The sequence below is a fragment of the Eumetopias jubatus genome, unplaced genomic scaffold, assembly GCF_037043125.1.
Source record: "Eumetopias jubatus isolate StellerSeaLion01/CBP00866 unplaced genomic scaffold, mEumJub1_p1.0 scaffold_10, whole genome shotgun sequence".
NCBI lineage: Eukaryota > Metazoa > Chordata > Mammalia > Carnivora > Otariidae > Eumetopias > Eumetopias jubatus.
Genome location: NW_028274816.1, coordinates 27,007,252 through 27,032,884, shown reverse-complemented (window position 1 = coordinate 27,032,884; position 25,633 = coordinate 27,007,252). Strand labels below are relative to the sequence as shown.

The following is a 25,633-nucleotide window of genomic DNA, read 5'->3' as shown; positions in this document are numbered from 1 at the left end:
CGGCAGACAAGGCTTTGGTTAAAGGGGCGGAGAAGAAGGGAAGGCACAGGAAAGAACAGACAAGGCTCGAAGAGGTATGACTGCTGACAGTAGCACACCCGGCTTCAAAGAGACATGGGGGTATTTGCCGGGACATCGGGGCCAACAGGACGGGCTTTGGGGCAGAATGGAGTAAACGTGTGTCCGATTACCGGGCGTCAGTGGCTATTAGAGGTTTAACAGTGAGGCTTGTCTCAGCCATAGGAACTGCCCAGGATGTGTGCCACAGGGCAGCTTTTACTACTAGAGGCTCCTCATGGCTAGAGAAACTGTCGTGGGGCTGGCCCTTACCCAGGAGATGATGAACTGCCGGGCGTACTGGTTGTTGGAGTAAATCCTCTCTCGCAACAAAGGGATGAAGCCCACCAGGTCGAACTTGTTGCTCTCTGTCACAATGTCCTGTGGATCAAAGGCATGTGAGCGGCCAAAAGCCAGAGGCCAAGGGCAGCCTGACCCGACCCGATTATTGGCCCAGGGCTAGCTCCAGGGGGTCAGGTGGCCACAGAGGAAAATGACAGAGCTCATGCTACATAGGAGAGGTCCCGGGGCAACCGCCCGCTCATAGGCCAAAGAACGAGCAAACGAGCAAAAATGCTGGAGTAAAAGCAGGAATCAGAGCAAGATGACTAATCATATGACAAAACCCTACATCTGGATCAAATGCCCCGGTGAGCTGAGCATCAGAGGCCCCTGTCACTGGGTGGAAATGGGAGGTGACGGGGACTCTCCTTTGTCCTAGGGAGGCGGCTAGCATGTGGGGATGTTTGGGATGATAGAATGTTTCTGTATTCTGATTGTGCAGGTGACATAAGTCTGTACACTTGTCATAGAACTGTACACGAGGGGTGCCTGGGTGGCTCAGTCAGCTGAGCGTCTGCCTTCGACTCGGGTCATGATCCCAGGGTCCTGGGATTGAGCCCTGCGTCGGGCTTCCTGCTCAGCGGGGGGCCTGTTTCTCCCTCTCCCTCTCTCCCTGCTTGTGCTCTCTCTCTCAAAATAAATAAATAAATAAATAAATAAATAAATAAATAAATAAATAAATAAATAAATAAATAAAAGAACTGTACACCAGAGTCACTTTTACTGTATGTAAATGAAAAAAATTTAAAAAATTAGGAAGAGCGCCCCCAGAGATAGAATTTATAAGCTGTATAGACAGGTGGAAGAGACAGATTCCAAAATAAAAGTAGGGACCAAGTACTACCTTTAAAAGGCGGTCTAGGAGCTCAGATCCACTTTTCACATTGGGGTCTGGGTCTGCAGCCAACTATGAGAGGTCCAGAAACAGAGAGACGGTTACAGTCAATACACAGGACCAGGAACCTACTGAAAACCCGCAGAACCAAGTCCCTGGCACAGCCTGGACTACTGAACAGGCACCTCCATTAGGGACTACACTGAAGGAAGGCAGGGAGGTAGGGATGGGCAAAATGGCATGTGGCGAGGAACGGAAATGCACGGAATTCCGTGCAGGGACCTCTGGCACCTGCTGCCACCAGGCCAGGTGGTGGGTTCCCATCAGCCTTCCTCAAGGGTTCCCCATCCTAACATGCTGGGTCCTCTCTCCGCTCCGGGAGGTGGGGACTGAGGCAGCTGTGAGGCTGGCGCCCTGGGAACGACTGTGGCGGTCAGCAGGCTGCAGGGCTTCAAGGCCACCCTGTGCCCAGAGGCGCACCCCGTGAGGCTGAGCGTGCTGCTGAGGACAGCGTGTTAGGGACTCCTCGGCCTTTGTAAGTAGAGCTTTTTCTAGAGCTTACAGGCTAGTGCTCCCCTCACAGGGGAAATACAGTCTGTACTCTGGATTCACCATCTTCGCCTTCTATAAGGGAAGTTAGGGCTTTTCAAACTATCTGTGTTTCCCCTGCACTCTGTGGTGGACTGACACTTTCATAAACTGCGATGAAAATTAATTAATAGAGAAATGGAAAAAAAAATCAAATGTCCGTACAAGGCCACGAGAGACAACGATGATGAGACTGAACACGAGCGGCGCTGGCAGGCCCATCTCTATCTGCTCTGCCCGCGTCTGGGAGAAGGGGCCCCAGGGGTGCCGTGCCAGGGCCGGTCGCAGGAGGGGCAGTCACCTTGCTGAGCCCGTCGAAGAGCACGTTGAAGTGGGGCAGCACGGCGCCGCGGGCCACCTTGACGATGTTGTACAGCGCCTCGCATGCGTAGTAGCGCAGCCGGCTGTCGGCATCGTTGAAGCACGTCAGCACCGGCTCGATGAGCTCCTTCAGGTACAGCCCTGAGTCCTGCAGGGGGGCGGGAGGAGAGACAGCTCAACGGGGGCCCGGCTGGGGGCCCGCAGCTCGCCCCCTCCCCCCTCCCCTGCCCCAGCGGACATCCTGGCTCCCCTGAAGAGGTTCAGGCCTTTGCGTGAGGGCTGGCCTTAAGCAAGTCGGTCTCCCAGGCCAGGGGCCAGGCCACGGACCGAGGGCCGCAAAGCCAGCCTGGCTGGTCTCAGGTGTGGTGCGAATGGCGGTAAAGCAGAAGTCTGCAGCAGCCTGCTGCGTCTGGGCGGTCAAAGTGAAGGCCACTGCGGCTGTGTCTGTCCCTTGAGGAGAAAGGCCCACCTTGCCCAGTGCGATAGAGCAGGCGGCCAGGCCGATGAGGCCCCCTTTCCGGCTGTGGGGGTGCTGAGACAGGGCAAACTCCTGAGACAGGGTCTGGATCACATGCTTGATTTGCACGGTGTTGTTCTGGGCCACAAACTCTCGGACCAGCCTGGAGAGAGAGGAGAGAGGGGCTGCAGGGCAGTGGAGTCAGGCTCCCCCTTGGCTGCTGGCTCTAGGGCCAGGGATGTGGCAGGGAGGTGACCTGTTTAGAAAGAGGAATCAGAAGTCCTGCACCTCAGGGTGGGCCTTTCCCAGTTCTGCTGCTGACTGGAAGGCACTGGCTGGGTCACGGCTCATTTCCCTATCCTGGGTCACAGTTTCCCTTTGCGTACAACAGAATGAGGAACAGCAGAGCTACCTCACTTCTGGGAATCTGAGAGTAACGCAAGGGAATGTCTTGTTGGGGACCAAAAACTGCAACGTCAACCATCTTTATTCAACACTGGCTAGACCCTCCAATCCTGCGCCTGAGAGGTTCTCTGTGTCTGTGTCATCATGTCCATGGATGGCACTGAATCAGGTCCCAGTGCGGTGGGCAAGATCCACATACAAACAAGTAACTGTCGCAATGTGGTGCAACGGATACCACGGAAGCCAGAAAAATGCCATGTGCTGATCTCCTTGGGCCGAATGGGAGGTGCCTGGATCAGATCTGAAAAACACCCACAAGCACTTTTCAGGTCAAGGGCAAGGTACAGGGGAGAAACTGAAAAGGCATGGTATATTGAGAGAAGGACAGGAGTTTGGCCTGTGGAAGGAGTGGCCTGACAGTTCAAGGAAGACAATCCAGTGACAGTTTCCCAGCAATGGGATGACACGAACCCATGGAACATGGGAGCCAGGGAGGGCAGGTCTGCCTCCAAGGTGTCCACCTGGGAGGTCACTACGCTAAGAGGGAGAAGGGAGGTCGGAGGGAGGCCCCTGGCGTGGAGGGGAGCACCTGTGGTCACCCTGGGGGATGATCCCATGGCAGGCCCTGCCCGGAGAGGAGGAGAACAGAGGGAGGCCGGGTTCCATCAGGGACCAGTCTCAGAGAACTGATAACCGGCTCCCCAGATAACTGATGGGGAGCTGTGGCCTGCGTGTCAGGGACATCTTCCCAGAAGAGGTCCAGTTTCAGCTGGACCTTGAACGAGGCAAGGAAAGAGAAGGAAACAGGGGTGTTCCGGGCAGGAGGAAATGTAAGAGCCAAGGCGAGGAGGGGGATCTAATCAAGCTTGTCTGGGGCCCCAGCAGCGGGAGACCTACCAGGATGGGCTGGCTAAGGCCACTCTGGCCATCTCAGATTAGGTAGAATGGATTTCGCAGCATGGGTAACAGGGAAGCTTCTTACTGTTTTTGAAGAGCTTGGGGAAGAAGTGTCTTTAAGGAGCTGTGAGACGGACGGAGCCCATCCCGTCGTCCAGGCGTGAGGCAGACTGCCACCAGTGTCGCAGCCAAGGGGCCATCCACAGAATATGCACTTGGCAAAGCAGCTGCCCGGACTCACTGTCTAACTGCTCTGTGTCCATTGTGGCGGGACCACTGTACGCCTGCCGCATAAATGGGGGGTCTCAATTTGGCTCGAGGAATTATAAGGACACTTAAGTCCAAAAGGTATCAGTTAGTCTATGTGGTTCCGGCTCTGTGTCAGGAACCTGCCAGGAATTAGAGCTGTTCAAAAACAAACGCGCTGCCCTATGAGGCAATGACCACTCCTACAAAATGGTTGTTCAATGAGGGGTTGACACAGTTTGAAGATTTAATACTGCAAGTCGTACGGAGCATCTATTCTGTGCCAAGCACTGTGAGCACAGTTGTGAACAAAACAGGCCCGGCTCCCAAGCTGGTGGATGTGGGAGCAGGGATGGGTATTTTAGGAAGGTGGCGTACAAACGGCCTGCTTGGTGCCTCTTTCTTTGATCTTTACAGGGTGAAATTCCACCAAGCTGAGGTGCTGAGGGCGATGGATGGACCAAGGGCCTCCAGGTGCAAGCTCAATGCCAGTTCCATCGGCCACCCCTCTCCTCCCTGCTCCTCCCAAAGCAGCCCAATAAGGCCCAGCAAGGATGGTTCTCTGTAAACCGCTCTGGCTTCCCAAACTGGACAAACTAGCCAGGCAAGGCATAGTGATCTGCCAGAGCTCCTCTCTGACACAGCCACAGACACAGCCCCTTGAGAAAAGCCCTGCAGATATGTCAGCATTGGTGGTTCAGTGGTAGAATTCTCGCCTGCCACGCGGGAGGCCCGGGTTCGATTCCCGGCCAATGCAGGGCTGCTCTTTTTTTTTTTTTTTTGCCTTTTCCTGGCAGGCTTCCCTTCATACAGAGATCCTGCTGGAGAAGCCAATCTCAAGCATGCTGGCCTACAGCAGCCCAGGGCGCTGTGGATTTGACCTCACTTCCCTGCTCAGTGAGCCGAAGAACAGCAGCTGGGCTCTCTGGAGAGGCTGTGGGGACCAAGGCCTTCACGCCCTCCACAGTGAGGGCCTCAGCCTGGGCCGGTCTCCAGCGGGAAGCTGGGGTGAAACCTGAGAACTGTAAACCAGCTCAGCACGCAGGGAGCGTGGAACGGGGGAATCCATACATCCGAGGGGCAGAAAGTCATCCAAAGTCTTCGTGTGCTTTTTGCTACTGAGGAGGGACCTGAGCTCCAGTTTCTGGCCTGATGTTTGAAGGCAAAGCAACTTCTCTCTTGCTCACCGCCCCCCCCCCCCCCCCCCCCCGGAGCCTAAGCTTTCTGTTCCTGCAGCTGTGCCGATGTGGCAGCATCAAAGCCTGGCCTTATAGTCTGTGCATCAGCATAGCTACAAGGAGGCCCAGGACAGGGCCTAAAGGGAGGTGCTCACACAGCGGCTCACAGCTGCAGCATGGGTGGGTCAGTGGGAGAATTCTCGCCCGCCAGGCCGGAGGCCCAGGTTCGAGGCCCGGCCAATGCAGATAGCAAATTTATTTTTAATCCCAGAAAGACTGGATTTGAGATTTCACACTGCCTAAAGAATATGTGAATACAATCTGAGAACCGAGAATGACTTGTTTCTAGCTTCAGTTTTAAATATCTTTGACGAAAAATACACAGTGTCTTGAGTTCCACAAACATCTAGAACCTGTGTCTCCCCGTTCTTGAGGAGTCCAGGGTACGGGGATCACCAAGCCACTGACAGCAGCTGTGCCTCCGACTCTCGCTGCCGAGAGCACTCCCGAGGAAGCCAGGCCGTGCTTCTGCCCAGGATGAGTTCGAGCAGCACCCAGGGCGGGACTGAGCACACCCATGAGGCTTCAGCAGTGCATCTGCGAGAGACCCAGCTGTGCTGGTGGCACAGGCCATCCCGGAACCATGGCCTCGCCTGTCTGCTTGTTTCAGGTCACAACGGTCCCTGAGCACCTGGAAAGGGCACTCTTCCCTCTTACGGAGCCAGCATACGGATGAGGGGCTCTCTGCTCGGGTAAGGCCGGGGAGGAAGCTAGATGGCACACAGGACTTGCATGCAAAGCAGAGACAAAACGATCTGGTGAGAAGCTTGTGAGGCGAGAAGAGCAGACCAGAGGGAGCAGGACTGCCATCTGGCGGGGAGGGATGAGGCATGGCTTTGCAAGGGTCAGCATTTGAGCGGGGGGGGGGGGGGGGGGGGGGGGGGGCTCTGAAGGATGAGCAGTGCTCGTGCTGGAACTGTTCGGAACCAGGAAGCCCAGACAGAGGAACCGCGTGAACGCTGGCTCAGAGGAAGGAGAGAAGCATCTGGTTTGGCAGAGTGAAGGACACAGGTAGAGGAGAGCTGGGTGACAGGGCTGGTGAAGCTGCTCCCAGGCTTGTGCGTGGCAAAGGAATTGGCATTTACTTCTGGTGGCAGTAAGGAGCCACGGAAGGTAAGAGTGATCTGCAGTGGTGGGTGGTAAGGGTCTGAATGGCATTAGGGAGCTCTGAAAAATCCGAAGGCTTATAGAGATTGCATGTGAGACAGTGTGAGGAACAGGGCTCATTAATGCTGGGGTGACAGCCCGCATGAGCACCAGGGTCTCCCGAAGGCAGGAGATGGGCAAGCAGGATATTTGTTTGTATTTAGCACTCCCCGCCCCCCACCCCGACTCTGAGTACCTTTCTCATTTGGTTGACACCAACACCACCGGCCTCCCCACCCTGAATCCTTCCAGGGCTCAACACAAGGGCATCTCAGGCCACTGCAAAAATAGTGACTTGTTTAAGTCCGGAGGCCCCAGAACCTCGCACACTTGGGGGTATGTCCAGGAAAATAAGAAAATGGTTCCCCTGGACAGGGAAGCCACGAGAACATGCTCTCACCAATGCCATCAGCTTGGAAAGCACTGGGGCTGGCTCTGTGGGTCAAGCCCTGGGGCTCCAGTGGGAAAAGCTGTCTCACAAATCAAGGCCATACTCTTTACCTGGCACTCCGGGCGACCGCAGTGGCACTGGGCTGACCTCTCTAGTCTTACTGCCCCTGCCATGTGTAACCGTCCCCTCCAGCCAGACCTGCCAGTGAAGCCTGGGGACTGGGCCGAAGGACCGCACGAGCAGTGCTGAAGGTCAGCACGAGCTGGGGGCAAACTCGGCCGGAGCCCCACGCTGCCATACGGGTGACCTGGGGCGGCCTACTCTTCTAAACCTAAGCGGCTGGCTTAACCACTATTGTATCCGGGGGGTCCTCAGCCCTGAGCGTTAGGATCCAGCTTAGGGGGGCAAAGGGTACCACTGCCGGGATCCCCACAGGTATGCCATGAAGGGCCCAGGTCACCAGCACTGTGGCTGGGGAAAGATGCAGAAGCCACGGTGTGCTCTGAAGGCCACCTGCCAAGGGGCAAAGGGGTGCTGTAACCCCGCTCTAGGTGCTCCAAAATGGGCCCGTCGAGGAGACTGGCCTCTGCACTTTACAGGAGTGCGCGCAGAGAAAAACGCACTACAAAGGGAGGCAGAGTAAACGGAGCTGAAACTCCGGGCGCTCCCGGATGCCAGCTGAGTCTCCCTTCAAAGGACCACACTGATTCCTCTTTCATCCCCAGGTGGCCGGCCACACTTGGGGATCTGAAGCTGCACTAGCTTTGAAGTGAATATCTGGCCCAGAAACTCTCACGATCACAAATCCCTGGGACCCTCACTGCCATAAAGGTCATAGGCATTACTGTTCTGTGTGCCAGAGAAGAGGGGCTGCTTCTGCCTGCTTCCCTCTCAAAAGTCCTGAAAACCCAGGCTGATGAGGTGTCCTTAGAGGCTGCTCAGAGCCTCCATTCTCGTGGTCAGAGGTGTCGCCAGACGGCAGAAATACTCATTCCTCACAAGGCACAAACCCAACGTGGCAACTCCAAGCTCGTGACGTGGCCCCCAACAGCGCCAAGTGCCACACTGACTCCCCCTTCCTCGACAGAAGGAACCCCAGACAGGGGAGGACACATTGGGAACCTCTCATCAGGAGAGACCAGGGCCACCGTCTCAGCAACATAACCACGGTCCATCGCTGTACCCCCTTGGCCTCCGCAACACAGCGGCGACAATCACGGGCCACACGAGCACTGGTGGTGGATGCCTTCCTGGGCACACTGAGGCACACTCTACACTGAGGATTTCTGTTCCTCCCTGGAACCACCTCCTTCTGCACGGATTACCACCTCCTCCTCCAGAGGTGAAACAGCCTCAGGGAAACCAAATCCCCTGCCCAGGCTCACAGAGGATCTGAACCCGTGACACACCTCAAAGCCTGAGCCCTTTCAACTGTACACCAGTTCCTCTCTCCCGTCTTCGGCATCAGCTGCACAGCGAACGCACCCAGGGACAGAGCGAACTCCCCTTGTGGAGAACTCCCCTTGTGGAGGCCCCAAGCGAAATGCAGCTTTCTCCACACAAGTTTCCCATCCTGTTCAGTGTTCAGACATCCCTGAAGCATTCCTCCACCACACCCAGGGACTACAGATGACGTGCATACTGGAGATGTTCTGGAATGCTCTACAGCCGGACTTCTATTGTGAAGGCAGGAAATAAGTAACCATTTGCTGAGCACTTACTAGCTGCTAGGTGATAAATGCTGGATGCTTTACATACATTATCTAATTTAAACTTTAAAACAAATCCCTGGGTTAAGTACTCTAACACCCATTCTACAGATGGCAGAAACTGAGGCTCAGAGACGTTAAGAAACTTACAAGGTCACACAACTTATAGATGACAGGTGCAGAAACCAAACCTAGGTTTTTCTGACTCCAAAGTCTTAAAGTCATTCCCACTATGTTGCACTATCTCCCTCCTCAAATATCCCAGCTGCCACTTGTCAGATGCCTACTGGCTGCCAAGCACTTTACGTTTCTCATTTCATTGAATCCCAACCCCTTTTCATCTGGTGCTGTCCAAATGTCCCAGCCAGCAGGTTTTAGTCACTGCACTCATGTTCCTAAGTCTCCAGAGGAGACGTCCTTGGCTGTAAGGTGGGGCCACTCATTTCAATGACTTTACACGGTTTCTAGAGAGTAAGAGAAGGCATGTAATGTGCTCTTTGTTGCGCATGCTCACAGAGCAGTATTAGTGCAATGTCAGAATCAGAGAGACAAACTGTGATCTCACACACACCACACAAGATCACGTTCATTCACTCATTGCTGAATGAGAACCTGCCATGCTCCTGGCCCCAAAAAAGGAGCGGAAGAGGAATCCGGAGCTGTGTTTATGTCCATGGTGTAAAGCTATCAGTGGCCTTGGGGCTGTTGCTTCTTGTCCTGGCGAGTCCACGTACCCCTCGCGCTTCTCTACATCATGGGCTGTGTTCAGACCGCACACCCAGGCAGCAACTTCCCAGAGGTACTCCAGGTAAACATCTCCATCTGCTCTGCTGAGTATTTAGGTAATTTGGTTTCCACTTGCTTGCTAGTCTCTACTAAGTGAACAGGCAAAGTGGAATGTTTGCCTCTGAGCAAGGACCAAAGACCTTCTGAAAAGGCCTCAGTTACCCGAAAATACACTGAGCTTCCACTGGCTGCAATCAGTGGAAAGACCATAAAGGAGAAACGAGTCTGAGACAGCAGCTGTTTGAATCTCAGGTGACAATAACTGTGACCACTTCATGAGTGCTTCCCTCACATTGCAATAAAACACTACTCTTATTTTTTAAAATTGCTGTAATTCACATGCCATAAATTCACTCTTTCAGTGCGTGCGGTTCAGTGGTTTTTTGTGTACCCATTAGCAGTCACTCCCCATGTTCCCCAAATCCCATCCCTTAAGCCCTAGGCAACCACTAATCTACTTTCTCTCTCTGAATTGGCCTCTTCTAGATAATTCATAGAAGTGAAATTTTCATATAAATCAAACACATGGCCCTTCGTGACTTAGTCTAACATTTTCAAGGTGCATCTGTGTTTAAGATGAGGAAACTGAGCCACAGAGGAATGAAACCAGAAGTCACAGACTCACATGCTGACGGGGGCCAAACAGGAGACACAAGGGAGGACAAGGGAGGAAGGCTGTGCTCAAAGTGCCCATACATGAAGCAAACTGGGGAGCCCATGTCCTGGCCGGAAGGGAGGCCCCTAGGTCCCCCTTATCTGCTATGTGGGACGGTGTGGGACGGTGGGCCCCACAGAGACACACTTCCCATTCCTTAAGAGAAGCCAAAACCTGAGCTTCACTATGAAATTTCTCAATTTAAAATACCTTGCAATTCAGACCAACCCAAACAGGTCTACCAGCAGGACACAGCACCTAGCTACGGGTCTGTAACCCCTGGACCGAGCAGTCTGTGGAGAGCCCCACCGCTACTTCCATCCAGCAGGGCTGGGTGGAATTCTGACCCACGCTTGCCTTCAGGCACTGGTGATAAACAGTGTCTCCTTGCAGCAGCGAGAGGGTAGGCTCCAGAGCCAGGCCAGACTCAACAGTTAACCTTTATCTGATCACAGAGTGATCCCTGCCCCCTCACCGGCAGGCAAAAGGGCACATTATCACACAACCACCCTCCCCAACTCGGGCTTTGGTGTTCTCAGGGGCATGGCCTGGGCACCTACATTTACTGGCTTCTGGAACTCAAAGTTCAGGAACATTAGAGACTTGGCATTGAGTCCAGCCCTGGTTACCATGAAGGGCGCCGTCTCTCTGAGCCTGCAGTGGGGGGGGGGGGGGGCTGCCACCAGAGTGTGGGGCACGGCACCCCCGACAGAGCGAGCATCCCCTGCAGTTACCCGAGTGCCTCCTAGCATTTCTCCTCCACACTACACTCTCCTGGAGAGCAGAGCCCAGGATCTTACCAACCTTTTCATCAGGACTGATCAGTGACTATATCCTCTGAAATCGAGAGCCCACCAAACCTGAAACAGCCATTCTAAAATCTTAGCCTAAGTGCCTTATCCTTTAGCAAATTGTGTGGGCATGTTGGCAGGAGGCTGTGGAGGGAAAAGCTCTCCAAGACTGTGCATAGCAGGCTCACGCATTTAGCGATCAGATCTTAGGTCACTTAACCCAGCCTGCTCTTGAGATTCTAGAGTTCAAGGTTCTATTGAGCCAAGCATTCACATCTCTGCATTTTTAGTGTCTGAGAGTCCTGTCATCAAGAAAAAACGCCCTTCTCTCATTATGAATTTTAATCCTTCATTGGAAAACCATATGCATCACTGGCTCTGTCCAACTGAGCAGATGATTCTGGAAAACCAAAAGTGTCAGTTAAAACAACCGTGGAAATGCTTGAGTATGAAACTTCCTTTATTAAATATATGTGCTCTTCTTGGTAGGGAAAACCATTCACTGTAGTGGGGAAGGTTTTTGAGACAGAAGAACCTGGGTTTTTTATCCAGGTTCTAGCTGTGAGACCTTGGGAAGAGTACTCAACCTCAAGGAGCTTCTGTTTCCTCGTCTGTGAAATGCCACCACCTAACTTGTATTTTGAAGCCATGCAAAATAAAGAGATAAGGGGTGTGCAATGACCAAATGAAGGGAGGCTTCCTTACCCTCCTTTCCCCAAATCACGCAGATAGTGCTTTACACATGATCATTTTTTAAAAATGATTACTGTTATGGATTGAATTGTGTCCCCACAATTTGCATACTGAAGTCTAAACCCCACTGTGACTGTGTCTGGAGACAGGGTCTACAAGGTTAAGGTTAAATGAGGTCATAAGCCTGTAGTCCTGATCCAACAGGATTAGTGTCTTCATAAGCAGAGACACCAGAAAGCTCTTTGGTGAAGCACAAATAAGTCACTATCTATCCCTAAGCAATTTGTGATACATATATTGAGGAAAATATCAAACTGGGCACTCCTCATTCTAAATATGGCTGAAGAAGGCTAGAAACAGATTAGGGCCCTCTACACCAGCGCTTCTCAGACTTTAATGTATACACAAATCATCCACGGATCTTATCAAAATGCAGATTCTGATCCAGAGGTCGGGGGTGAGGCTGGAGAGTCTCTTTCTAACAAGCTCCCAGGTGATCCTGACGCTGCTGGTCTGTGGGCTACACTTTTGGGTAGCAAAGTCCTTAGATTGCAATGTTACTTCCCCACCAAAAACATATGGTCATTCACTCTTTAAGACACCAACTGTCAAATGCTGTGTCAAGTGCTGAAGATAAAACAGGGTCTCTGCTCTTAAAGTCCATAGTCTAGTTAAGTCCCTAGGTTTCTCTGAATTCCACAAATCATGGGCAATGTCGAATACAAAAAAAGAACCCCCTTAAAGACAAAACCCTAATGGCACAGCCTGCAGAGTGAGAGCACTTTACATGTGCTATGCTCGAGGCAACAGTAATGCTGAGATGAACACCTCTATTCAAGGACTCAACAGATGATTCAAGCTATGAGGAAAGTCAGACATTCCTGAGAACAGACTGGGTGACAGCCAAACTCGGGTGTCAATGTAGCTTCAAAGCCAATAAAACCCACGGACATGGAGCCATGTCGATACATCAGCTCTAAGTCTCCTACTCAGTACAGTGATACTCATCTTTGAGACTTGCTAGCACGTACTGAATGGAGCACGGGGTGTTATACACGACCAATGAATCATGGAACACTACATCAAAAACTAAGGATGTAATGTATGGTGATTAACATAAAAAAATAAAATTAAAAAAAAAAAAAGACTTGCTAGCATTAGTAATAGCCAGGGCATAAACAAGCAGGAGTATGGAAATAGAGCAGACAAGAAAGTGGTGCTTGATGAGAGAAGGAGCTAGGTGGTTTGGGACATACTGAATGTTAGTGCTCAATGAGCGGGTCCTCTTAACACAGTCCAAACCCTTTAGGTGAGGAGGAAAGGAAAACCCAAAGCCGTTAAGGCAGTGAGTCTCACCTGGGGTGATTTTTTGCACTCCCAGGAGACATTTGGAGACATTGTTTGGAGACATTTTTGGTTGTTACAAATGATGGAGAGCTATTGGTATCTACTGGGTAGAGATGAATGATGCTGCTTAAAATCCTACAGTGCACAGGACAGCCCACCATAACCAAGACTTATCTGTCCCAAAATGTCCATCATGCTGAGGTTAAGACACCCCGAGTGAAGCAATCTGCCCAAGGTCAAAGAATGAGTATCACACCATGGACCAGACTGGAGCTGTCCAACATTCTGCAGTGATGGAAAGGTTCTAAGACCTGTACTTCCCATTATGGTAGCCAACAGCCACATGTGGCTACTGAACATCTGAAATATGGGTAGTGTGACTGAGGAACTTGATTTAAAATTTTTATTTTATCTTTAAATAATTTATGTGTAAACAGCCATGCAGGGCCAGTGGCTATCCTACTGGAGAGGGGAGGACTACCATCCATGTGTCCTGACTCCCAGTCTGGCATTCTTCCAAGTTTCACAGCCTGATTCTTTCTCTCTTTTGAAATCACCCACCCACCTGACTTTATCACAAAGATTTTACTGGAAAAAAAATACAAATGTAAAATAACAGCAGAAAATCTTAATGAATGAAACATTCCTAGTTGAACACCTTGTATGTTGGGAAATAAAGCAAAATGTCAGATCATCGTTACACATACATATAGTAAGACTGTAGAAGTAAGAAAGGTCAGATTATTCCTTCCACCTGCAGGGAAGGGTGATATGGCAGAGATAAAATAAACAGCCCTCTGAGTCTTGAGATTTCAGATCTGATTTCTTCACTTGGTCACTCAACAGTCCCTTTCACTTCTCAGAAGCTGGGTAAGAAATGAGGCAGGTCAACATCATTAGCGTATGCTTATGCTTCCCACCTCCCTCCCATCACAGAGGCCCCTCTCTGATTTGCAGGTTTTGATGGAGTCCACACGGAAGACAAGCCGTGTGCCAGGCACTGTGCTATAGCACTACACATAACGCTTAGTCGCTTTAATCGCACGGCAGTCCTCCGGGGCACCAGGGCGGTTAGAGAACTTGGCCCAAGTCATACAGCCTGTCAAAAGCAAAATTAGGACTCCTATTCTCCTGCACTGCGCTAAGGGCCTAAAACTGGCTGGAAAGGCGCGAAGAGTCCCCCCAAAGAGCAGGAGCCCTGCGCAGCCAGGGCGGGGTCCTGGCTCTGCTCCCCACGCCCAAACCCTGGTGCCGGCGGCTTACTTCTCGATCTCCAGCGCTGCCACCTTCCGCTTTTCGTAAAGCTTGTCATTGAGGGCGCGCACGATGTTGGGCGTGAGCGGTGCGAAGTCTTTCTCGGGGTTCATGGTGGCAGCTTGGGCGCTCCCCGGAGCCCCGCGACTCCTCAGCCCGCGGCTGCCCGGACGGCGCCGGGGCCGGGGGAGTCTGCGGCTCCGCGCTGCCTCTGGCGCCGGCTCATGGACCACGCCGCCTTGGGCCTGCCTGCCTCGCTCCGCCGCCTCGCACCGTCTCGGAACCCCGGCCTGGACCCAGCCCCCGCACACCTGTTCCCGGCCTTCCAACGGCTCACGCGACCCGCTCCCGCCCGGCACCGGGAGTGCTCAAGGGGCAGCGGCCATGTTACTCGGATCACGTGACTCCGCAGCCGCTTCCGCCTTCCGCCGCTAGGACCCGCCCTTCGCCAGCCATGCCCCCGCACGCAGGCTGCAGGTGGGTTGTCCACGCCCCCACAAGGCTCCACCTCCTCCCCTCACGCTCCTTTGTGGTTCGGGATGGGGTGTGTGGGGCGTGTGTCCCGTGCACTCAAGTGCCCACAAGTGGTTGGCAAGGCGCGTGGTGGGCTTCTGTGTACGTTTGGGAGCACGAAGGGTCTCATGGAGCCTGCCTTACTTAGCATAACTTACTAAATACTTACTGAATCCATTAGTTCATTTACTATTTAGTCAACAGTTCTGCATGTGGCAATGTTCCCCCGAATTGGAGTAATACCGTCGTTAGTTTCGCCAAATTCTAGACACCTGTACTGTAAAAAAAAAATTGTTTCTCAAACCAACTTACTTTCAAAAATCTTACTTCCTTTAGTCTTATGTGCTAAAATCATGGCTGTGAATATGTTTTTAAAACATATTAAAATAAATTAAAAAATTTTTTCAAGATTTTATTTATTTATTTGACAGAGAGAGAGAGAGTGAGAGCAGGAACACAAGCAGGGGGAGTGGGAGAGGGAGAAGCAGTCTTCCTGATGAGCAGGGAGCCCAATGTGGGGCTCAATTCCAGGACCCTGGGATCATGACCTGAGCCAAAGGCAGACGCTTGACTACTGAGCCACTCAGGCACCCCTAAAATAAATTCTTAATTAAAAACAGTACTACCTGTCTACTACCTAAAAATCTCAGGTACCAACAGTGGCTGTCTCCCTACCATTTGGGACTCAGGAGAGTGTGTTTATCGTGCTTGAATACCTTAGAGGGCTGGGTTTTTGTTTTTTGTTTTTTAATGTGGCAAAATTTTAAAAAGCACTTTATGGATGTATTGTGGCTAACAGGCAGATGCATCAGAGAGAGTTCCTTATTGTAAGCTTCCGTAGTGGACAGAGATCTTAGGACAAAGGCTGGACCACAGTGGAGCCCAAAGAGTATTAAATATGAGCATAATACATGACAGCACTTTTTCTAATGAGTGAAAAGTATACATGTGAATCTGACAACAAAGTTGAAAATAGAGTCTTATCCTCAATCCTTAGATCAGAATCTATGGGACACAAGTGAGGGGGTGTGGTAGGCAGAATTCCAACATGGCCCCCAAGATTCCCATCCCTTTGGGTACATACCCTGTATAATCCCCTCCCCTTGACTGTGAACAAGACTTGTAAATACAGTGGACTGTCACTCCAACAGTTATGTTATATAGCAGAAGGGAATTTGTAGATGCAGTTAAAGTCCCTAATCAGTTGACTTTAGTTAATAAAAAGGGAGATTATCCCAGGTGGGTCCAACCTAATCAGATGAGGCCTTTATAGTAGTCAGAAGGCATTTGAAGGAGGAGAGAGATTCTCCTGCTGTCCTTGAAGAGTGAACAGTAACAAAAGTGAACTACCTATAATTGGCCACATGGTAAAGACCTGAGAATGCCCTCTAGTTGCCAACACTGATCTCCTGAAGGTGTCAGTTGCCAAGAAAATGGGACTTCAGTGATATGGCTGTAAGGAAATGAATTTTGTCAACACACCAAGGGAACTTGGAAGTGGATCTTTTCCTAATTGAGCTTTCAGATGAAGATGCAGCTGGCTGGCATCTTGATTTCAGCCTGTGAGACCCTGAGCCAAGAACCCAGTTCAGTCCATTCTGGACTTCTGACCCATGGACACTGTGAGATAAGAAACTTGTGTTGTTCTAAGCTGCTGGATTTGTGGGAATTTGTTATGCAGCCATACGAACAAGTACAGAAGCTAACCCAAAATTCAGTAAGTCATGGAGGAATTGTGTCTAGAAAATCTGTGAAAAAAGTGCTTTCCTTTACCAGTAGGGTTTTCACAGCTTTTAAAACCTTTGCCAGCACAGTCCAATGAATGAAGGTGGGTGGACCACCAATCTGAAACTGTTCCAGATTTAGATTTGTCGCCAGAAAAAATGTTTTGCTTAATAGTTTCCTCCTTTTACCTTGATACCAGGTGGCACTGATAAGGACGTTTCTAAATGTCTTTGCCAAGTTTATGTCTTTAGGATTTTTGATGATGGTTGATGCAAAACAATGAAAAAAATTAAATCAATGGGAATGATTTGGACCTATTTCTCTGGTGCGTATTCACTTCCACTGGACCGTATCTAGTATAATATTTCATCTGTTTCTTTTGCTGTTTGGTTTGGCTTTTTCTTAAAGGTGAACTGAATTTCCCAAGGGTCATAGTGAGATACAGTTTTTAATAATTGAAACAGTAATGTTTTGACCAGAAGGAACTCTTTTCTCTTGAAATCACATTTTGGACTAGGTTGCTAAGAAACCAGGTTTTACTCAAGGCCCAAACCAATGCTTTGTCCTACCTTTAGTTCAGAAATTCCTCGGTGGGGGGGGGGGGGGGGGAAGAAAAGGTGGTTTCTTTTCTCTGATCTCTTAGAAAATGCCAACTAATTAAGGTTATTTATGCAATCCTGGACTGGCTGTGGGGTTAAGAAAGCCCAAGGCCACCGTTGCCTTCTCCACGTGCTCACTCCTCTGACCCTGGTGGCCAGTCCTGGCCAGGCTGGCCACACTCAGACACTTCTAGGCTAGCTGGTCTGCTTTGCTGAGAATGTATCCTCAGAGGGAAATGTCCACTAGCTTGTGTCAGAGTGTTCATTTTCACCAAGCTTCTCCCCCAGGCCTCTGGTGAGGTACTTGGCAATCCCAGGTTTGCCAAAATGAAACAATTTTGTTATTGTCTTTTTGAGGTGGAGGAAGTATGAGAAGGACCTCAAGAGAAGAGATGTATCACATCTCAAGTCCTCCTGGAGAGGTGTTCCTGCTGGGGCAGGGTCTGAGCTGAGCTTGGGTCCCAGGGAGAAGGCCTGCTTCCTCACTCCAGACCAGGAGGCTTTGGGCTCTAGACTCAGTGGCTTAGGGAGAGCTGGAGTAGGGCTGAGGTAGGGAAACTGGCCCTGGCCACCCAGCACCACTTGGGAAGAGGCCAGGGTCTGTAGCAGCCAGTGTCTAGGGTCCTCCTGGAGAGCAGCAGGGCTGTGGGTCCCACAAAGGCTCAGCTTCCATAGTTGCCTTTAAGGCAACCGCTCTTAGCTGCAGAGTGCGCTAGAGATGCCTTAAAATGCACACGCTGATCCAGGAGGTCTGGGACAGCCCCAGATCCTGCACCCCTAGCATGTCCGTCCCAGCTAGTGCTGGGGCAAGGCAGTTGCAGCTTCACAGCTGTGCTGGGCAGCGCGCTCCTGGGACCCGTAGCAAGGGCCTCATGGGGAACCTGGCCAAAACGAAAACTAAAGCTACTAAATCAGACCCTCTGAGGATGGGGCCTGATGGCCTGTGAGGTAGCAAGCCCTCTGGGTGATTTCGGTAGATAATAAAAGTTGAAAAGCCCTGCTTTCATCAGACTCTGGGTGTTTGCTAGTCGTAGCGTGTGCTCATTGATCTCCGCATCCTCTCAGATGGCTGTGCGGTGTGCTCTTTGCTCATTTAACCATCTGGAAAATCTGTCATCTAGTTTTTGCCTTATGTCCGTTAACAGCATCTTTAGTAGTTCCGCAGATCAACTATTACGTGTAGGTCTGCAAATACTTTAGCTGAGCGCAGGGTCTACTGGGCTGAGAGTTGGGGGGAGATACAAAAGGATGAGAAGAATCTCCCTCCATTAAACAAACAAACAAACAAACAGACAGAAAACCACACCTCTAAAAAGCAATAAGGGCTTCTTAAAACACATAAGGGTTTATGTGTTTTAAGACATAAGACCTCTAAAACACAATAAGGGTTGCTGGGCCACACCCCTGGAGCTTCTGACTCAGCAGGTCTGGGTGTGCCTTGAGGATGTGCATTTTTTAATGAATTCCTTGGGGATGCTGCTGCTGCCAGGGCCAGGGACCATTCTTCAGAACCCCCTGTTGGGAGCACTCGTCATCTCCTTCCATGCTTTCTCCCTCCCTCGCAGGTAGGCTGTTGGGGATGCCGATGGGGGAGGAGGTGGCGGCAGGGGACACCCAGGCGTGTGCATGCAGAAGCAAATCCACTCCAGGGCCAGTCGCAATCATCTTTATTTCATCAGGGAGCACCAACAGGTAAGTGGTCCTATTATTATAATTATTTTTTTAAGTGGTCCTATTAATACACGTTGCAGGACCCAGGGCCAGAGCCTGGGCTAAGGCAGATGTCCCACTCCTTGGAGGTGGTGCTTCCCTAGTGTTTTCCTTCTTAAGAAAGGCACTGACTTAGACCTCACCCTTCCTGTAAATACAGAATGGCTGCAGTTTAACCACATCAGATTGTGGTGTGGTCCTCCCTTGGAAGTAGATCCCTGACTCCATTGCAGCATTAATGGCCAGGTGGGTGTAGGACTTGTAGCATTGGTTCTCAACACTGCTGTACAAGTTTGGAAGAGAAAAGGATGCCTACATCCCTCCCCAGACTAATTAAATCAGAATATGATGTGCAAGGGTCTGGAGCAGAATTGGCCGATTGGGACGTGCAGACAGGTAGGGAATCGCTGGGCTACAGGCTGACTGCTACGCACAGGGCTGGGCTTGGGAGTGGGGGACTGGGGGCTCCGCATTACTCCAGGACCCGGCCTTCAGCAAGAACTTTCTGTGGGGAACAGATACAGGATTCAGAGATGGAGGGATCATCCCCGGCCCCTGGCCTTGCAATAATGGTGCAGGGGTCATCTGTTACAATTTTGAAAATAGTGTCTTATTTGGCTTTTACATGAAAGCAGAATAAAATATCATATCAAAAAAGAGTCATGTCTAAGGGCTCTTTAAACCATTATGGATTTTTAAAAGGCACTGTGGGGGCCTAGTGTCATGCACTAAGTGCTATTTGATAGGAGGTCATGAGTGTGATATCTATGTCATCTTATTAAAAATGAGGATTATTCCTTGAGCTTTGGGGATATGATTAGAAACTAAATTCAGGGACTTGCCCTTGTGAAGTGCAACATAGCTGTTTTTTTTTTTTGTAGTTACCATGTGTAATATGGAATATATATATATTTCATATATATATATATTTGGAATGCATATAATATGGAAATAAGTGCCCCAATAATTGAAGGAGGAGATAAAACAGTAGCTGTAGAATTCTGACTATTTTCTCTGTTCTTCACCAGGGTAGAATAATATATAGATTCTAAGGTTGAAGAGATGGCTTTCCATTGATGTAGCTGACCTTAGTTACCACTAAGGGGTGATTCCCTTCAGGTAATAAACCCATTTAACACCTGCTTCATTGCCTTCACTGGGAGGACAAGACACAATTAGCTTGCTGGTGATGGGCGTTTTGCTGCCTGACGGGTTTCCTTCAAAGGAGACGGTGATATTGTTGATCTTCTTGGGCCGCACGGAGTCTACAGCACGAACAGAGAAGGCTGGGTTCTCCACAGTGAAGGAGAAGGTAACTGGATGATAGAAAATGTTCTTGAAGGGGATGACTATGCTGTACCCTGCCCGGATCAGGAAGGGACCTTGGGGCTTTGGGGGCAGAGCCACTCCAAAGAGGGGGATGATATACTCCCCGCCTGTAATCGATGACAGCGTCAGGAGGCCCTTGGTCTCGCCCAGGTGGCTGGGCTCAAAATAGACCTCCACACTGACTTCTGTGCCTCCTTGAGCCCCTGGGGCTGCGTTAATGATCTTTTCCGTGTGGAAGTCTTGACAGTCGGTCTGAAAGAGGAAGAAATGCACTTGGTTCACAAGGGATCCCACAGAGCACATGGGCAGCTCGGGCCCATCCCCCGCCTGCCCACCCGCTCTCGGACATCAAGTAATCCACGTTTGTGTGAGGCTGGGCAGGTCATTAAAAGTTGTGCCCTTATAAGTCCCTTGAAAAGTAGGTAATACTAATTATTATACCCATTTTGCTACAAAGAAATCGAGGCCAAGAGAGGTTGCCCAGATATACCAAGCAGGGTTACAGAAGTGTGGTCTTCACTGGGGCTACTCCCCCTATCTGGCTCTTCTTTTCCCCCACACCCATGAAAGGCTGCACACTCTGGCTCCTCGTGGATTGGGGGGCTAGTTCTTGACAGTTAGCTTCGAGCAGAAGTGAAAGGGGTCACTTGCACACGAGGGTGCTCGCTTGCCGGCACCAGTCCCCTTGGGGTCTTTTCACCCCTCTGGCACTACGACCTGAGACGTCTGAGCTGGCGGTGGCCCTTCAGCCTGGATCCCTGAATGGCTGTGATGAACAGAGTCCCCTGCTGACCCTCACTGGATAGACAGCACAAATGAGGGACAAACCTTGGTTGTTTTAAGCCACCAAGATATTGGGGCTGTTTGTTACTATAGCATAACCCAGCTTCTCCTGACTGATATGAGTGATCAAGAGCCCGTGCCTCTTGACTCTAGCCATGGAACCCAGTGTGGAGGCTGTGCCTCCTAGCTACCCTTGTTGCTAGATGTGGTCTTACACAGTTTTGTTCAAGGGAATGTGAGTGGAAGGGATAAATATAGCTCCCCACCATCCCCCCTGGAGCTGGCTGGAATGCAGACATCGTGGTAAGCCGTCTTGGTCCCTGTGGACCAAAGCAACTCTCTACAGAGGGAAGAGCCTCAGGATAGAAGGAGTCTGGATACCTGATGTCATGGAGCTACCATTCCAGCCCAAATTGCTTATGTTCACACTGTTATCTGAGATAAGAATAACTTTTGTTTTTGTTGTTATTTTGGGTTTCTGTTTCAGTAGTTAAGCCTGGACTCCAAATTATATAATAGGTAACATATATGAAGCATGTACTATGAGCTAAGCTCTATGAAAACAGTTCTGTATGCATCTTTTAAAGGCCTCAGAGCAATCCTGTGAGGTTGGGGTATTATTACCATTTCTAGAAAAGGTTAGAGAGCTTTAGTAAAGTATTCAAAGAGTAAGTGGTGAAGCCAGGGTTCAAATCCAAGGCTGTTGGATTTCACAGCCTATACTCATTGACTAGGTTCTCCACAGTGAAGGAGAAGGTGACCAGATGATAGAAAATGTTCTTGAAGGGGATGACTGTGTTGTACCCTGCCCGGACCAGGAAGGGACCTTGGGGCTTCGGAGGCAGAGCCACTCCAAAGAGGGGGATGATATACTCCCCGCCTGTAATCGATGACAGCGTCAGGAGGCCCTTGGTCTCGGGCCTACTGTCTCCTCTAGTGACCACTGTACATACTGTGGGAAGCAAAACTCTCCCCATCCCTACCCCAGCTTGTTAAGGTAGAGTCTGTGAGGAAGAAGCCAGGCCTGATACTGTTTTTAGCTGGGAGTTTCCAGGCTAGATGAAGCCCTTGACTCCCTCTGAGTTTCATATTTCTGTACCCCCTGTATCCTCCGCCTATTATTTTTAAGCTCAGACTGCTGGCAAGGGCAGAGGGTGGGACGGTGGCTGCTCACCCTGCAGTAGTATTCTGTCTTCTGCCGGGTATAATTGGCGAACTTGGCAAAGATGCTCTGACCGCTGCCCAGAATGGCCTGGAAGTGGATGGGCTTTTCAGGGAGTGCTGGCGTGGCCTTCAAATTGAGCTCATACAGGTAGTAACCCAAATCACTGTTGTGCAGCATTAGTCTCCCAAAGGTTTCTCCAGCTCTCAGGGGCTGGAATTCAAATGAGAATGTGCCCTGCAAGAGAGGACAGAGGCTCCCATGATGCCAAGAGTCCAACCCATCCCTTGCTACTCAGTGACCTCAGAGTAGGTTGGTGGCAGAAATGGTGCTTCACAGCAAATGCTCACACTGATCTTGAGCCCAGGGAATCTCTGTCCAAATAGCCCCTTTTCTCCTCTGCATCCCTTCTGGCTTTCCCTAGAAATACCCTAGAGGTATTTATGTATCTGTAATCTCTTGGAATCTAAAAGGTATTAGATCTTCTCTTGAGAAACACACACTTATGGCGATGGGGGTGAGTGTTGCCAGCAGGGGGGCTGAAGGTCAAGCAGCTCTTTCTTTGCTCATAGCCAATCTCAGAACAGCTTCCTGGGTTCTACCTTCATTTGGGGAAGCTTTTCTCCTCCTTCTATTATCACGCATGGCAAAACAGAATAAGAACCAAGAGTATGACTTATAATAACAAAATAAGGGAAACAATTCAAATGAGTTTAGCGGTAAGAACTCGGCTAAATAAGTCACAGTTTATCCACTTTGGTGAAATAGTATGTAGCCATTAGAAAGGAAGAGGCAGAGCTATAAGCATTGCCATGAAAGGTGTTGATGATATTGTAAGTCAAAGGAAGGACATTCCAGAAATGTATATAAAGCATGTGCCCATTTTTGTGGAGGAGATTATGTCTATGCAGGTATAGAAAAGAGATAGCAAGGATGTATTTCAAATTGTTACCAGTAGTTATCTTAGGCTGAAGGAAATGGGATTTGGGGACTTTCGTTTTCTCTTCCATATACTTTTGTATAGTTAAAATCTTGTTTGTATCATGAGTAGGTATAGTTTCTTTTTAAAAAAGAACTAGTTCTTCTCATTGAAAACCAGAATAAAAAGAGGATATTGTTAAAGTTGTTGTAGATGTTTAACAGAAAATAGAGTATACGCATTTAGATGATTTTACCACAATTAAAAAAAATTAGATGAGAATGGGAAAATGTATGAAAGATATAACTTCCAAAACCAGACATAGTAGATAAAGAAAAACTAGGTAGTTCTGTAACCGTTAAAGAGATTTAAGCAATAGTAAAAAAGTTTTCTCTTAACAAAATTCCAGGATCATAAAGATTTACTTGTAAGTTCTATTAGATAATCTAAGTATTCCACAAATTCTTCCAAAGAAGAGAAAAGGAGGGAACCCACTTCAGGTAGCATGATTTTGATATCAAAATCAAACAAGGCTAATAGGAAAAAAGAAAACTGGATGCCAGTCCTCCCCGCCCCAAACATACATACAAAGTGCCCAATAAAAATGTTATCCAGCTAATCTAGCAATATATAAAGAAGAAAATGTTTTATGACAAAGATGGGTTTATTCCATGAATGAAAGGTTGGTTTAACATTTAACCGCCAATCAGTTGCCACATTGACAGATTAAAAGGAGAACAATGATTTGACCATCTCAGTAGATGCAGTTAAGGCATTTGATAAAACTACATCCATTCATGGAGTTTTAAAAAAAGCTCTTAGCAAACTAGGAATAGAAGGGGACATCCTTAATTTGATAAAGGGTATCTATAAGAAACCCAAAATAAACATAATAAATGGGGAAACTTTGAAAGCTTTCCCTTCAAGATTAGGAAAAAGGCAAGGATGCTGTCTATTGCCTTTCTAGTCAACGTCGCTCTGCAGTTCCTAGATAGCCCTATAAAGCATAAAAAGGAAATTAAAGGAAGAAGTTTATAATGGAAGAAACAAAGTTGTATTTATGTACAGGTGATACGATTGTACATGTAGAAAACTTAAAAATCTATAATTGAAATTATTATTATTAATAAGGGAATTATTTAAGGTGGTTGGTTACAAAGTCAATATACAAAATGTTAAAAATAGAACTACCCTATGATCCAGCAATTGCACTACTGGGTATTTACCCAAAGAATACAAAAACACTAATTCAAAGGGATACATGCACTCTGGTATTTATTGCAGCACGGTTTACAATAACCAAGATATGGAAGCAGCCCAAGTATCCACTGATTGATGAATGGATAAGGAAGAAGTGGTGTATATATACAATGGAATATCACTCAGCCATCAAAAAGAATGAAATCTTGCCATTTCCAATGACATGGATGGATCTAGAGAGTATAATGTTAAGCAAAATAAGTCAGTGAGAGAAAGACAAATGCCGTATGATTTCATGTATTTGTGGAATTTAAGAAACAAAACAAATGAGCAAAGGAAAAAAGAGACAAATCAAGAAACAGGTTTTAATTATAGAAAACTGAAGGTTACCAGTGGGGAGGTAGGTAGGGTGATGGGTGAAACAGGTGATGGGGATTAAGGAGAGCACCTGTGGTGATGAGTACCAGGTGATGTATGGGAGTGTGGAATCACTATATTGGACACCTGAAACTAATATAACACTGTATGTTAACTAACTGTAATTAAAATAAAAACTTAAAAAGCCAAAAAATAAAGGCAAAGTCAATATACAAAAATCATTAATACTGTTGCATTCTTGCAAAAAATAGAAAACGAAATTTTGAAAAGATACCATTTACGATAGTATCAAAATATATAAAGCCTAGAAATAAATCTAACAAAAGGTGAGTAAGGCCTCTACATAGAAAACTAAAAAAATATTATTGAGAGAAATTAAATAAGAAGACTTAAGTAAATGGAGATCTGCCCATGGATTGGAAATCTCAATAGCGTAAAGATTGGAATTCTCTCTGCCACAGATATGCTCCAAGATGGCCCCCAGTGGGTCATCCTCTCCCATATTGTACCAGGGCTGGTCTGCGTGACCCCTAGTATATGGCAGAGAGATGGCATATCACTTCTGAGATTAAGAGGAAAAGACTGTGGTTTCTGTCTTGGGCATGCTCTCTCTCCTTTGCTCTCTGCTTCTCTTAGGTCACTTGCTCTAGGGGAAGCAAGCTGTCGGGGTGAAAGCAGCTCTAGGGAGAAGTGTACGTGGTGAGGAACTGAAGCCTGCAGCCAACAGCCAGCAAGGAATGAAGGTCTTTCCAACAACCACATGAATGAGTTTGGAGGCAGGTTATCCAGCGCCAATCAAAACTTTGAGGTGCCCGGAGTCCTGGCTGACAACTGACTACATCCTCAGGAAAGATCCTCAGCTCAAACCACCCAGTGAAGCTGCTGCTCTTGGATTTCTGAGCCTCAGAAACTGTGTAGATAATAAATGCTTGCAGTTTTAAGTTGCTAATTTTTAGGGTAATTTGGCAGCTAATACATTCTTAAAATAATCCAATCAAAATCCTAATAGGTTATTTAATTTTTTTGGAGGAACATGACAAGCTGATTTATATGGAAATGCAAAGGGCCAAGAATGGCCAAGAAACTCTTGAAGAACAGGAATGTGAGATGATCAAGTCTTTTTTTTTTTTTTGAGATGATCAAGTCTTAATATAATG

The 25,633-nt window shown here is 48.8% G+C and overlaps 2 protein-coding genes and 1 non-coding gene across 5 annotated transcripts in view; 1 reads left to right on the top strand and 2 right to left on the bottom strand.

Moving 5' to 3' along the window:
* Positions 1–14,572, bottom strand: part of VAC14 (VAC14 component of PIKFYVE complex) — a 102,036-nt gene extending 87,464 nt beyond the window's left edge. Inside the window, exons 1-5 of the mRNA XM_028092304.2 lie at positions 14,168–14,572; positions 2,613–2,763; positions 2,124–2,291; positions 1,244–1,306; positions 331–438 (exon numbers count right to left, since the gene is read on the bottom strand). Coding sequence (XP_027948105.1) covers positions 331–438; positions 1,244–1,306; positions 2,124–2,291; positions 2,613–2,763; positions 14,168–14,271 — 594 coding nt within the window. The 5' untranslated portion in view covers positions 14,272–14,572. The remainder of the gene's footprint in view (positions 1–330; positions 439–1,243; positions 1,307–2,123; positions 2,292–2,612; positions 2,764–14,167) is intronic.
* Positions 4,835–4,905, top strand: TRNAG-GCC (transfer RNA glycine (anticodon GCC)). The gene has a single exon. It is a non-coding gene; the product is annotated as a tRNA-Gly (tRNA).
* A 4,128-nt stretch (positions 14,573–18,700) lies between the features above and the next one.
* HYDIN (HYDIN axonemal central pair apparatus protein) overlaps positions 18,701–25,633 on the bottom strand; it is a 312,800-nt gene continuing 305,867 nt past the window's right edge. For all 3 annotated transcript variants that reach the window (XM_088027478.1, XM_028090615.2, XM_088027479.1), the window contains exons 84-85: positions 21,992–22,216; positions 18,701–20,286 (exon numbers count right to left, since the gene is read on the bottom strand). In XM_088027478.1, coding sequence (XP_087883604.1) covers positions 19,804–20,286; positions 21,992–22,216 — 708 coding nt within the window. In that variant the 3' untranslated portion in view covers positions 18,701–19,803. The remainder of the gene's footprint in view (positions 20,287–21,991; positions 22,217–25,633) is intronic.